The sequence below is a fragment of the Hyperolius riggenbachi genome, chromosome 12, assembly GCF_040937935.1.
Source record: "Hyperolius riggenbachi isolate aHypRig1 chromosome 12, aHypRig1.pri, whole genome shotgun sequence".
In the NCBI taxonomy this organism is placed as follows: Eukaryota; Metazoa; Chordata; class Amphibia; order Anura; family Hyperoliidae; genus Hyperolius; species Hyperolius riggenbachi.
In genome coordinates, this window is record NC_090657.1 from 195,388,281 (window position 1) to 195,401,655 (window position 13,375).

The 13,375-nt window shown below is 42.2% G+C and overlaps 1 protein-coding gene and 1 long non-coding RNA gene across 2 annotated transcripts in view; one reads left to right on the forward strand and one right to left on the reverse strand.

The window, feature by feature from the left end:
• LOC137542394 (uncharacterized) overlaps nt 1-13,375 on the forward strand; it is a 383,858-nt gene that overhangs the window by 37,625 nt on the left and 332,858 nt on the right. The window lies entirely within an intron of this gene.
• ZFP64 (ZFP64 zinc finger protein) overlaps nt 11,296-13,375 on the reverse strand; it is a 42,395-nt gene continuing 40,315 nt past the window's right edge. The window contains exon 6 of the mRNA XM_068264035.1: nt 11,296-12,789. Within this exon, the coding sequence (XP_068120136.1) occupies nt 11,579-12,789 (1,211 nt within the window). The 3' untranslated portion in view covers nt 11,296-11,578. The remainder of the gene's footprint in view (nt 12,790-13,375) is intronic.

Sequence of the window (13,375 nt, forward strand, 5' to 3'; positions counted from 1 at the left end):
ACCGTTCACATTTATAGTATCAGCTTTCCACAAAGATACAGCCGAGCTAAGCTGTATCTTTGTGGACTGCTGATGCAATAAATGTGTAACCTTTAGAAACTCAACTGGTGTGCTGACCTGGCTCTCTACTACTTCTGCTAATAGCTCTATATGGAGGGGGCACAAAGTCAACCTAATTCTGCTATATATTGGAGAGGGGGGGGGGGGGGGGCAAAGAGCACCTGAAACTTCTATATAGGGGTGTTGAGAGACAATGGCCACCTAGTAATATTATCAAGGGGTCGGGGCTACCTTGTACCCACATGGCTAAGCAATAATACTATCGGGGAGTGCTCATGTGGATACTTCAAACTTCTGTCTGAGGGGTAAGAGGGTGCACTGGTCCCCATATTGCTTTCTCTGGTGGTCTAGTAGGCCCCTTTCCCACTCTCGGTATTCCTTAGTCGTCACCTCCTCCCTCCATTTTCACATTTTTCTCTTGCAGTATTTCCTGGCATCTAATCCTCCTCCAATACCACTCACAATATTCCTCAGTACTATAGTGGCCCCTCATCCCCCTCACTGCATTCCCTGATGATCCCCAGTGCACCACCCATCCCTTTCACCAGTATTCCCTGGTGTTTTAGTGGTTCCCTACCCCCACATATGTTTCCACAGTTCAGCCCCCCTTCCATATAAAGTATGGCCTACGGCCAATATAATCCACCTGCACCTGAGTAACACACAGGAACCCCTGGTCCCCTCCCACTTGCTCGGTGGCTGACATGCTTCCCCCTACTTGGAAGGCTGAAGTGATGGCAGCGAGGCTTGGAATGCTACTATTAGGACGCATGGACCTATATGCAGCGCGCGGAGGACGCGGATTTATGGGTAATTAACCCATCCAATGCCCGCTGCTCAGCTCCTGTAATTAATCCTCATTTGAATCGCGAGTAATCACTCATGATTAAGGTTGGAGATCATCCCTGCCAAAGATAAGCAAGCTTCTACTGCTCTCCGCAGACAAAATAAAACAATTTTACACAAAGGGAATACTTGGGAATGCTTTCAAATGTTTATTTATGTAACCAAGAGTAGTTACTGAAATTTTAGTTTTGGTAGAATTGTCCCACTTCATGAAAAATAAAACCCTAATACATTGTTTATAAATATATTTAATATGTGTAACTCTCCCAGACTGTGAATACATGTAAGTATTGCATTCACTAAAAATTACTTTTAGGTAAAGGTAGTGAAATCAATTATAGGGAGGAATCCTTTGAAATAAGCCAAACATCCTGGATGTATGTTTAGATGGAAGAATTATGTAGCTTGAACGAAATATAGCCACTGCTATGTTAACAACAGTGGAATAGATGAATCCATACATTAGTCTCTTGCGCCACCTCTCTACAGCAGCAGAAAATGCTGATGGGTCTAAAACGAGCACTTTAATGTAATCTCCTCAACAGCGTGTAGCGAGGAGCAGTAATTATAACTGACAAATGCAGTCAATTAAAAACTTTTTCTTCTGAGACGATGCCCAATCATGGTAATATTATTTTTTAAAGGGCGAGTCCACCAGAAATATGCTAACAATTACGGAACTTCGTTAAACTCCATGGTTGTTTACCTCTCAAGGACTTAAAGAGAAACCATAACCAAGAATTAAACTTCATCCCAATCAGTAGCTGATACCCCCTTTCCCATGAGAAATCTTTTCCTTTTCACAAATGGATCATCAAGGGGCTCTGTGTGGCTGATATTGTGGTGAAACCCCTCCCACAGTGTGATGTCAGGACCATGGTCCTGACAGTTTCCGGTCTGTGAACCTCATTGCATTGTGGGAAATAACAGCTGTTTACAGCTGGGTCCAACTGCCAAAAAAGCAAGCAGCATCTCCTTCCACTCACATCACCTGACAGCAGTAAAAATGTCACCATGTGATAAATGTCAGAATGTAAATCAGGGAGAGGAAAGATTTTACAATGGGCAAACACTGACTAAATCATTTATACATAATTATTGTAAAAATTAAGCACTTTTGTTCATTATGTTATTTTCACTGGAGTTCCTCTTTAAACACCTGGTCATAATTAAAACCTGTCAAAAGGAAAGAGAGTATGCACACCTAGAGCAAAAATGAACACCATTAATAAAAATAACTTAAAGGGATACTGTAGGGGGGGTCGGGGGGGAAAATGAGCTGAACTTACCCGGGGCTTCTAATGGTCCCCCGCAGACATCCTGTGTTGGTGCAGCCACTCACCAATGCTCCGGCCCCGCCTCCGGTTCACTTCTGGAATTTCTGACTTCAAAGTCAGAAAACCACTTCGCCTGCGTTGCCGTGTCCTCGCTCCCACTGATGTCACCAGGAGTGTACTGCGCAGACACAGACCATACTGGGCCTGCGCTGTGCGCTCTTGATGACATCAGCGGGATCGAGGACACGGCAACGCAGGCGCAGTGGTTTTCTGACTTTAAAGGGGAACTGAAGAGAGAGGTATATGGAGGCTGTCATGTTTATTTCCTTTTAAGCAATACTAGTTGCCTGGCAGCCCTGCTAATCCTCTGCCTCTAATACTATTAGCCATAGCCCCTGAACAAGCATGCAGCAGATCAGATGTTTCAGTGGATCAGACTTATAAGTCAGATCTGACAAGACTAGCTGCATGCTTGTTTCTGGTTTTAATCAGATACTACTGCAGAGAAATAGACCAGCAGGGCTGCCAGGCAACTGGTATTGATTAAAAGGAAATAAACATGACAGCCTCCATATACCTCTCTCTTCAGTTCCCCTTTAAAGTCAGAAATTCCAGAAGTGAACCGGAGGCGGGGCCGGAGCATCGGTGAGCGGCTGCGCGGGCACAGGATGACTGCGGGGGACCATTAGAAGCCCCGGGTAAGTTCAGCTCATTTTCCCCCGACCCCCCTACAGTATCCCTTTAAGTTCTCTAGGGGAGAAACTGATCTCAACATACAAACAAATCACATACTGCTTAGGTACAGGGCTGATTGTAACATTTCAAAAATATGACCAATGTACCACACACGTATGTTAAATTTTTTACCCCAATTATGATAAAAATGATTGGAAACTGACACAATTGCTACAGTGTGTATATTAATAAATTGACAATATAACACACACCATACAATCTTTACAAAGCTTTACAAAGATTAAAGAAAAATATCTGGCATTCCAGATCGATTAAAATCAAAGAAAATGGGAAATCCGATCCGATTTTTCAGTCGTATGAAAAAAAAGCTTTCGATTTTGTTAGGAGATCCGATCGTTTTTATCGAATTACCATAAAATCGGATCATTTTATTGTATCGTGCGTGGCCACCTTCACACCATACCATTTTTTAAATATCTGTTCAATTTAAGAATTGCAATACATTTTTCTGTAACATTTCAAATATATGACCAATGTACCACACACTTATGTTCAATTTTCCCCCAATCATGATAAAACTGATTGGAAACTGAGAAAATTGCTAGGGTGTGTATATTAATAAATTGACAATCTAACACGCACCATACAATCTTTAAAAAAATTGAAGAGTAATATCTGGCATTCCGGATCAATATAAATCGGAAAAAAAATGGAAATCCGATCGGATTTTTCAGTTGAATGAAAAAAAAAGCTTTCGATTTTTTCGGGAGATACAATCTTTTTTATTGAATTGCTGTAAAATTGGATCATTTTATTGTATTGTGCGTGGCCAGTGGCCACCTTTACTGTTACTTGGCCAATGTACATCTATATTGCAATAATTTATCACACGAGTTGTAAGGTTTACAATAATTCTTGCTTTTCCACTTAACCAAATTTTTAGCATTTTTATGTGTTGTCTTAAGAAATTCAAACAATTAAGGTATGAATTTACACACCTTCCACACCATTTTCACACTGATCAGGATACTATTGGTAGGCTAATAATCAGGGCTGCTAAACACCCATGTTAGCAGCCCTAATTATTAGCATACCAATAGTATCCTGATCAGTGTGAAAATGGTGTGGTAGGTGTGTAAATTCATACCTTAATTGTTTGAATTTCTTAAAGCTAATGGGAACTCCTATTTAAATATAAAAGTCAGATACTCACCTAAGGAGAGGGAGGCTCTGGGTCCCATAGAGCTTTCCCTCTCCTCTCCCGGTCCTCGTCGTTGCGCTGGCTCCCCCGTAGCGGTATTCAACCGTTTCAGTCAAATACTGCTGTACCCCCGCCGAAGGGAGGCTTCTGGAGCCTGAGTGCTCCCGAAGACGGGCCGCTCTACACTGCGCACGCGCGAGCGCCCTCTAAGACGCACTCGCGTGTGCGCTGCCTGTCTTCGGGAGGACTCGGCTCCCAAAGACTTCCGAAGTCCCCGTGGCAGCGAATTCGAACAGGGGAGCCAGCGCAGCACCGGGGGCACCGGGATAGGGAAGGCTCATTAGGACAGAGCCTTCCCTCTCCTTAGGTATATGACTTTTTTTTATTTAAATATGGGGTCACATTAGCTTTAAGGCAATACATAAAAATGCAAAAAATTTGGTTAAGTGGAAAAGCAAGAAATATTGTATACCTTACAACTCGTGTGACAAATTATTGCAATATAGATATAGGTAAGGTAGGTGTTATAGCACAATCTTTCTCAACATTATTACTGCAATTACCCCTTTACAATATATTGTGACAGAGATCCATTTGTAACACCAACAAATTGTTTTGGGGCCTTGCGGGGTCACAATACAGTCTGTATTCTTACCTTGACAAAGGGGTCCCCACAGGACAAAACAATTTGTTGGTGTTACATATGGATCTCTGTCATGATTGATTAATTCAGGGCTGTGGAGTCGGAGTCAGAGCTATTTTGGGTACCTAGACTTGGTGGTTTCAATAAACTGACTAGTCGGAGTCAGATGATTTTTGAACCAAATCCATAGCCTTTGTAAAAATGATACTAAGGAGTCGAGGACTTGGAGCAATTTCATAATCACCATGTTTATGATGGAGTGTGTGAATCCCTTGGATTATATGTTTAGCTGATTTGGTCCTGCACCTCAGACACAGTGTGTGATTCTTCTTCTGCTACTCTACTATAATATATGGCGTTTGCTGGGTACCCGTGTTGAGGATAACATCATCCCAAGTACTCCTTGACACACTATCAATTATTTGTGTATAAATGGTTTACACTTATGCTTTTAATTAACTTTAAAAAAAAACTTTTTGGCTTATTTATCTACAAATTAGTTTTTGTTTAATGCCCAAACTCATCGTAATAGTTTGACATCAACAAATTCAAGTATTTCTGAACCCACCACTCCCTGTGCCTTCGGTATTTGGCAGTCCACTTCTTTAACCCTCATCACATAATTAACAGCTGTGTATTATTATTATTGATTGTATAAAAATTCCATAAAGAATTGTGTACATTGGCATGGTTCTAAGCAACTGCCTAATTTGCTTATTCTTAAAAACAGGCCAGCAAGTCCATGTAACCAGTTCTTAACTACCATAATCCTGATTGAAATCCTTATGTAAAAGATAGTTACAGTAACTGGTCTTCTACAGTACCTTCAACTGGCCAGGCTGCTCCTAGTCCTGCTGTTGCTCCTACTCAGGGAAAGCATTGAACCCGCATAGATGTAAAAATGGTGTCGTGAAATTTGGGCGCAAGGTGAGCCAAAAAACAGCTCACGCTGTTCCTGTAAAAGACCTTACTATTCTCCCTCATGGACACCGAGGAAAGATGTAATTAGGCTGCCAGCTATTGCTGTTTTTAAAGTAATTTGGGCTCTGCCTTTTGTCGGCATCCGAATGACCTTCCAAGCGCCATTATAGCCATAATTCATATTACAGCCTATGGCAGCACATGGTGCGCTGTGCCCAAATTTCCCTATGCCTATTTCTTCTGTTTGGTTGCAGCCTCTCTGCAGAGGTTTTCCTTGAAGTCAGCATGATGTTGCTTGACTTCATGTCTGTCAGGTGGAATAAGGAATGATCATTTTGTATGCATGACAGAGGCACAAAATCAATCTCACCTGGCAAAGTGAAAGACTATGAGTAACCACATCCCATTTGGAATTCCTCATGTTGGCAACTCACTCAGTACTCCTATCTCACATTACTGACACTCATCTATGCTAATATTACACTGGACACTCTAATTCTAGACATCATTCCATTCACGGTAACGGTCCATTCACACAGAAGTAGTAATGATTATGGACAGCATCATGCTGTATTGGTTAAAACTCTTGTTTTGCAGTACTATGGTCCTTAGTTCAAATCTGGGTCAGAACACTTTGTACATAGATAGTATATGTTCTCCACAGGTTTTTGTGGTTCCCTCTAGAGACTGGATTTCTTCTACATCCTAAAACATATACCCGGTAGATAAGTTAATTGCCCTTAATGATGGATAGGGACATAAAACTAGTACTGTTAATGGCATGGCTGTATTCTCTGTAAAGAGCTGTGGAAGATAGCTCTATATAAATACATAGGAGGTTACCTACTTTAAAATTACAGTGGCTTTGTAGGGGTGTTAGCAAATGGTATGCAGTACTGACTTTGTGCATAGACCCTAGTGCAGACTGATGAAGTGGTATGAAACTGGAGTGTAACGTGAATTTGTCTGCAATAATGAAATGTAGGTAACTCAATTAAATCTCTTCTGGTGCAAATATGTGTGTCAACCACCTTGTGTGTTTTCAAAATGTGCACTTATTTGGGTGGTCAACGAGATGCAAATAATTCTACGCTGATGCAGAATTATGCAAATGATGTATGCACATTTATGCAACTTGAAAACTGCAACAATCAAATCCTGCCAAGATGGAATTTGATCGGTCCATTTTCAATATACATACATTTGCATCAACTTGTATCAACTCAGACATATTTGCATCGCATTGTTCATCCCTACTTATTGACCATCTCCATCACACCGGAATGGGCATTGGCTCTTCCCCTTTCTTGGCCTGCTGCCTTAATGTAAGCAAACTTTGCTTGGTCTACATCTTACACGTATTCAGATGTACAACATACATAGATGTTTGAACTAGGTAGGTAAAGTCAGAGGGCTAAGGAACCTGCCACATGGGGAGTGGTGTTGCTCATGTAGACCAGAACTCATAAAAAGCATATTGGTGTGTTCAGCTGATAGAACACTACAACTCTTGCAATTAATTAAACAAATAGCATAAGGTTCTGCTACACGTAAGCAACACTAATCTGGAGAAGATTACAATGAATGGATAGTACAGATCACGTGATCACTATTTTCAAAATGGGATTCAGGGAGTTAAATGCCTCATTTCATAAGAAGACCAGTAAATCTACTACTGGCTGGTGAGCTAGGCAGTTTTCACGCTTCATTTGAATACCAAGAGTGTGACCACTCAGTTCCCGGGACAGGGCAGAGACTAGATTCTCTCCATAAAGGCTCATACACACATCAGACCATAGTCTTTGGAAAATGAAAGATCACAGACCAATTTTACCCCCTTCCATGTAGTATGAGAGCCATACCTTCACAGTCTTTTCTATGGAGCTGAACTCCTCATGAGACAGAAATCTTTGCAAGATACTGCACACAAAGATGCTGTAGACATTCAAAAGATCAGTATCTGCAAACGATCTGTTCCTGCAAAAGATCCGTTCCTGCAAAATACATTCATTTTCTATGATATCTGCAGATCATCATACACACCTTGTTTAACAGGCAATCATCTGAAGATCAGATCCACCAGGATGGATTGTCTGATCTGCAGATGAATGGCAGTTAAACAAGGTGTATGATGATCTGCAGATCTCATAGACTATGAATGCAATTTTCAGGAATGGATCTTTGGCAGGAACAGATCTTTTGCAGATACTGATCTTTTGTGTCTGTACAGCATCTGTGTGTGCAGCATCTTGCAAAGATTTTTTTCTGATGGGGAGTTCAGCTACTCTACTGTGTAGAGTATGGCTCTCATACTACATGGAAGGTGGTAAAATTGGTCTGTGATCTTTCATTTTCCAAAGACTATGGTCTGATGTGTGTATGGACCTTTAGCCTTATTGATTGTTGTAGTCACTTGCAACCAATTTTGTAAGTACACTCCCCTTATCCTTGACCAGGTTTATTTCCTTACTAAATTATTTGCTTCTGGTCCTCCTTTCTTTGTGTTCCAGTTTCTTGGCGTTTACCGGTACGGATCATCTGGTCCCAATCTCTCAAGTTGATCCATGTGAAGTGCTTTACCTCCACTTCCTGTATTGCACTGGATGTTTAGAACATTCACCTGAACTAGAGTCTCAGATGCAGATTTCTTTTCAGGCTGCAGTCAGTTGAAAACTCCATAATGTATTCCAACTGTGGTTCCCTATGACTCAGTACACTATATACAGACTGCCTAGAATTTTCATCACTCTGCTCATATTATTGAATCTCTACTTTCCCTAGAGTAATTTATCACACCCCCAGCACTGTCCTCGAATGTAACATTATGAGGCATATGTCCCAAGGGTAGTAGGTTACACATCTTCAGAGACGGTGGAAATGTTGATTATGGGTTTTATAACCTTGAAACTGGTCACATGAATAGAGTAGATAGATACCATTTAAAAGGTATTTTACCCTTTGTTAACAAATTGATATGAACATATAACAGAGTTGAAGCACAAATATTTTTGGATTTTAGTATCATTATTATTAAAGAAAACCTGAAGTGAAGAAACTCACTTCATGTTTGCTGCTTACTTAAAGGGAATGTCCAACAAAATAAAAAAGAGTTTCACTTACCTGGGGCTTCTACCAGCCCCATGCAGCCATCCTGTGCCCTCGTAGTCACTCACTGCTGCTCCAGTCCCCCGCTGGCAGCTTGGGCCGCATTGCGTACATTTTTACGCATTCCCGCTAGTGCAGGAACATTAACACATACAGGTAAGTGCCCACTTGCATTGAAGTATCAAACCTATCAAAAGCAAAGGTGGGTAGGCAGGCACTCAGTAGAAACACGTGGGTGCTGATTGGTGCATCAGCAGCTGTAGTGTTCACCCTCAGCAGGTGCTACGTGCTATAGACCGTGGTGGACCAGTGTTAGTAGATAAACATCAAAGAGAAAAAGCTGATCTGGCACTGTAGCTTTAATGGCGCCAGTAGGTGCACGGCCTTACGACCGTATCGCAATGGGGTGAGCCGTGCACCCACTAGCGCCCGCAGCCATCTCCCTCACCTCAGCACGATAAGTACCTTGTGTTTCTATGTGTACCATTTTGATGTCGTACATTCACCTCCATATTTGTACACCTGCTCTATTTCATTAAAGCTACAGTGCCAGATCAGCTTTTTCTCTTTGATGTTTATAAAGTATCAAACCTGAACTGACTTTCCTGACTTTGGGGTTCACTTTAATTATCCAGTTTGTAGCCAGCTAAGATTTTCCATAACTTACAGTAAGCTCAAATTGCTCGTTGGCAACAGTGCTCTTAAGGTGCACAATGGCTACACACTCCATCCTTCACGTTAGGGTAATTACCTGCACACCAAGCCGTTTCTATTTACTTAAAGTGAATGGGAAGCCACATTTAAAAAAAAAAAAATGAAGCAAATGCTTACTTAAGGAGAGGGAAGGCTCTGGGTTGTATAGAGCCTTCCGTCTCCTCTCTCGGTGCCCTCTATCCTGTTCTGGCTCCCCCCGTTTCAATCCCCCACCGAAAGGGTATTTGGAAGTCTTCGGGAGCCGTGTCCTCCCGAAGACGTGCAGCTCCATACTGCACAGGCGAGAGCTTGCGCAGGCGCAGTACAGGGCCGACCTTCTTCAGGAGCACTCGGGCTCCCTGAAGACTTCTGAAGCCTCCTTCGGCTGGGTAAAGCAGTATTTGAATAATTTAGTCAAATACTGCTACCGGGCAAGCCAGCACTGGAACGAGGGGACCATTAGAGAAGAGCAAGAAGGCTCTGTAAGACCCAGAGCCTTCCCTCTCCTTGGGTAAGTATCTATCTAATTTTTTTACATGCGTTTCCCATTCACTTTAAAAAGGACCCTGAACAGTATTAAAAAAATAAAAAATCTGGGACTCATCTGGGGCTTCCTCCAGCCCCCCATAGCCTACGAGGTCTTTTGGCATCATCTGGGTCCCTTCCATGATTCCGCTCCATTAACTCCAGCAACTTTGGCTGAAGTCGTGCATGGGTGGGCAGTCTATGCACCCTCCGCAATCATGTGCTTGTTGCCATAAGCGTCCTGCGAGGTTCAGTCTTTTGAGAACCACACATGTGCAGGATACTTACAGCAACCGGCGCAATGACACGCCAGATGCCTGGACGGGCCACACATGCACAACTTCGGATAAAGTCGCCGGTTTAAAGGAGCCACCAGGGCGACACAGACCTCACGGGCTATGGGGGCTGGAGGAAGCCCCAGGTAAGTCCAGATTTCCTTTTTTTGTGTTGCTCAGGGTCCCTTTAAAAGCGGGCCTAAACTTTTGCACAGAAGACAATAAGAACACAGAGAAATCAACCCTGTGTCCACCCTGCATGTGTATATAAAGAACCGCCTGTCTAATTCTCCCTCATCTGCAAGCAACGAGCTAGTGTAATTTGAGCTGTCAGCTCTCTGATGAGTTCTAAACTATTATGTAAACACAGGAGCTTAAAGGCCCATACACACGTCGGATTTTTCTGAACGACGGGTCGTTTGAACGTCCCGTCGTTCAGTCGTCCGCACGCCAAATCGGGCGTGTGTACAGACTGTCGTTCGGGTGATAAGACTTATTTTGAATGATCCGCCCGGCGGAAATAACCATGCTGCAGAATCTCATTAGGAATTCTTTAAGCTGTAACAAGCAAATGTTCTTCTTTAAAGGTTATTATGCTGTTGCTTATCTTTTAGAGTAAAGAGGAAGTTCTAAATTTTAGTCCGCTTTAAAGGCACTTTTTAATGACCTAAAAATGCAGGACGACACCTGCAAACCATGTCGGCACTTTATTACTAAATGTTTGTATTTTTTCAACCTACTGCCATTTGTCCATCATTGAGGTAAGTTATACTTACCTTTTAAACTGTTTTTAAGCATTTTATCTTGATTGGAGAACCTCCTCCACCTACATAAATTAGCTGTAGAGGCCTGGAGCCTGCAGTTATCCAACAACTGGCAGCAAATTCTCAGCTGCCGCTTCCTGTAGAAACACTGCTATGTTGGTGCTAATCAGTAACTTTAAAAGACGAAAAAAATTACTGCAGCTCAACTTCATATTATACCGCTTGCCTGTACTTTACATTTGTTATGTATATGGATCACTTAGTTTAAAGTAAAACAAACGGAAGTGAATGTAATCAAATTATCCTCTTTTTACTATTAAAATTTTGTTTACAGATTAAAAATCCCTTCACCGGTTTTTGAACATTTTACGGGAGAAAAGTAACAGTTATCCAATGCAAAACTGTGGTAACAAACCATATGTGAAGGGTACGGATTTGAATTTCATGGGCCAAAAATAAAAATGTATCCGGAAGAGGGACAGATTCCCTTGTTGTCACATAGGAGGCAGTTTCCTGAACACGGTCATAAAAGGAGAGACAAAGGATGACATCTACAACGAGGATAAGGCAAGTCAGTCATGAATAGAATCTGCAGGGCAAAGGAGTTCAGAGCTGTCATCAGCATGGTCCATAACATAACTTTGTTTTGGAGACTCAGAGTCTGGTGATGAGTGATACATAGGAGAGGAAGCCGTAGGATTTTCTACACCATCACTACCCACAATCACTACTGTGGCCTGCTCTTGGATTAAGGAATTGAGGCCTTCAAAGTCTGAGCAGCTCATACCTGACTCCGAGATGAAAGTTGTGTTTTCCGGAGAATCTGAGTCACTTTCTTCACCATTTTCTATAAGCACCTCCTGTATGGAGTCTTCACTAGCTTGTGCTGGTGAACCAGGGCTACCCGTGTCACATACAACGACTTGTGACCCTAAAGGGTGAGGGGAGGCCATTAAGTTGACATGACTTAACATGTGGTGCTGGTCGCCGCCCATTTCTTGGCCATTTCTTTCATCACTAGAAGAATCCATGGCAGCCCCTAAATGGTCTTCTTCTTCATCAACGTCTACTTTAATCTTTCCTACAATAAAGGCTGCAATTTCATTTTTGTCTAGTTTTTGATCCTCTGTTTCATCACAGTCATTTGGATGCAACATAGTTAGTTCTTGAGCTTTCTGCAGCATGATTTCATTGTGTTGGTTCTTATGACTCCGTAAAGAATCTTCCCTGACGAAAGAAGCATCACAGAGATCGCACTGAAAAGTTTTTCTCGCTTCCACCTTGTTACCTTTCCGAGACCCGTACTGCTTTGGGAAATATTCTGGTCTCTGTCCTTCAGGATAGCAGACTGACTCTTCGCTATGAACTTTTTTGATGTGCGTGGTCAGGTTGCTGCGTTGCTTGGTGTCAAAGCGGCAAAGGTGGCACTTGAATGGACGGTCCTGGGAGTGAATCCGCTCGTGAACTCTGAGCGCAGTCCTGTTGGCGCAGGAGTAGTTGCAATCGCTGCACTTCACCGGCTGCTCAGGCAAGTGGGAGCGCAAATGATGACGCAAATCAGCTCTGCTGCCACACTGAAAGTCGCACTCTGCGCACTTGAACGTGCTGGCTGCGTTGTGCTTCATTCGTATATGGGACTTTAAATTTCCCTTCATGGCGCAGAAGAAATCACAAAAGTCACAATGATAGGGTTTCTCTCCAGTATGAACACGCATGTGTCTCTTTAGATCAGACTTTATCTTGAACTTGGAACTGCAGAGTGTGCACTGAAAAGGGGCATCTCCTAGAATTGAAAAAAAAAAAAAAATAAGAGTGAGGCCGATGCAAGAGCCAAACACATGTGAAACATATACAGTAATGTCACCATTAGATACAACAGCTACACTAATTGCTCTTTGGAGATTAATAAGATCCTAAAAATTCTGGCTTGCATGCGAGTTGTATGGAGCTTGAAATGGACCAATCCAACTCAGCAGGAAGTGCAATTTTGAGCATACATTTTCAAAGGGAACCCTAAGTGAAAATAAACTGATGAGATACATTTTATCTACCCTCCTACTCCTAAAAAGGACATTTAGATATCCTAACTTTGTGCGATTTCATTTTAAAAAAAAAAAGTAGATTGTTTTATTTCAGCTCAATGACGCAGTCCATCCTTTGTCTCAGAGGGATAAATAATCTATCACCAGTTCCCAGTTCTCTACCAGGAATGTATTTCAAGGGCTGTAATTCCATATCAGTGAGGGACTCTATAGTCCGACTGGAGAGAAACTCATTAGAAAGAATCCGGAAAAAGGGGGAATACCAGAGAGCACTGCTATAGTCATAGATATCAGGACAATATGTGCGTATCTGGATCAACAATATAG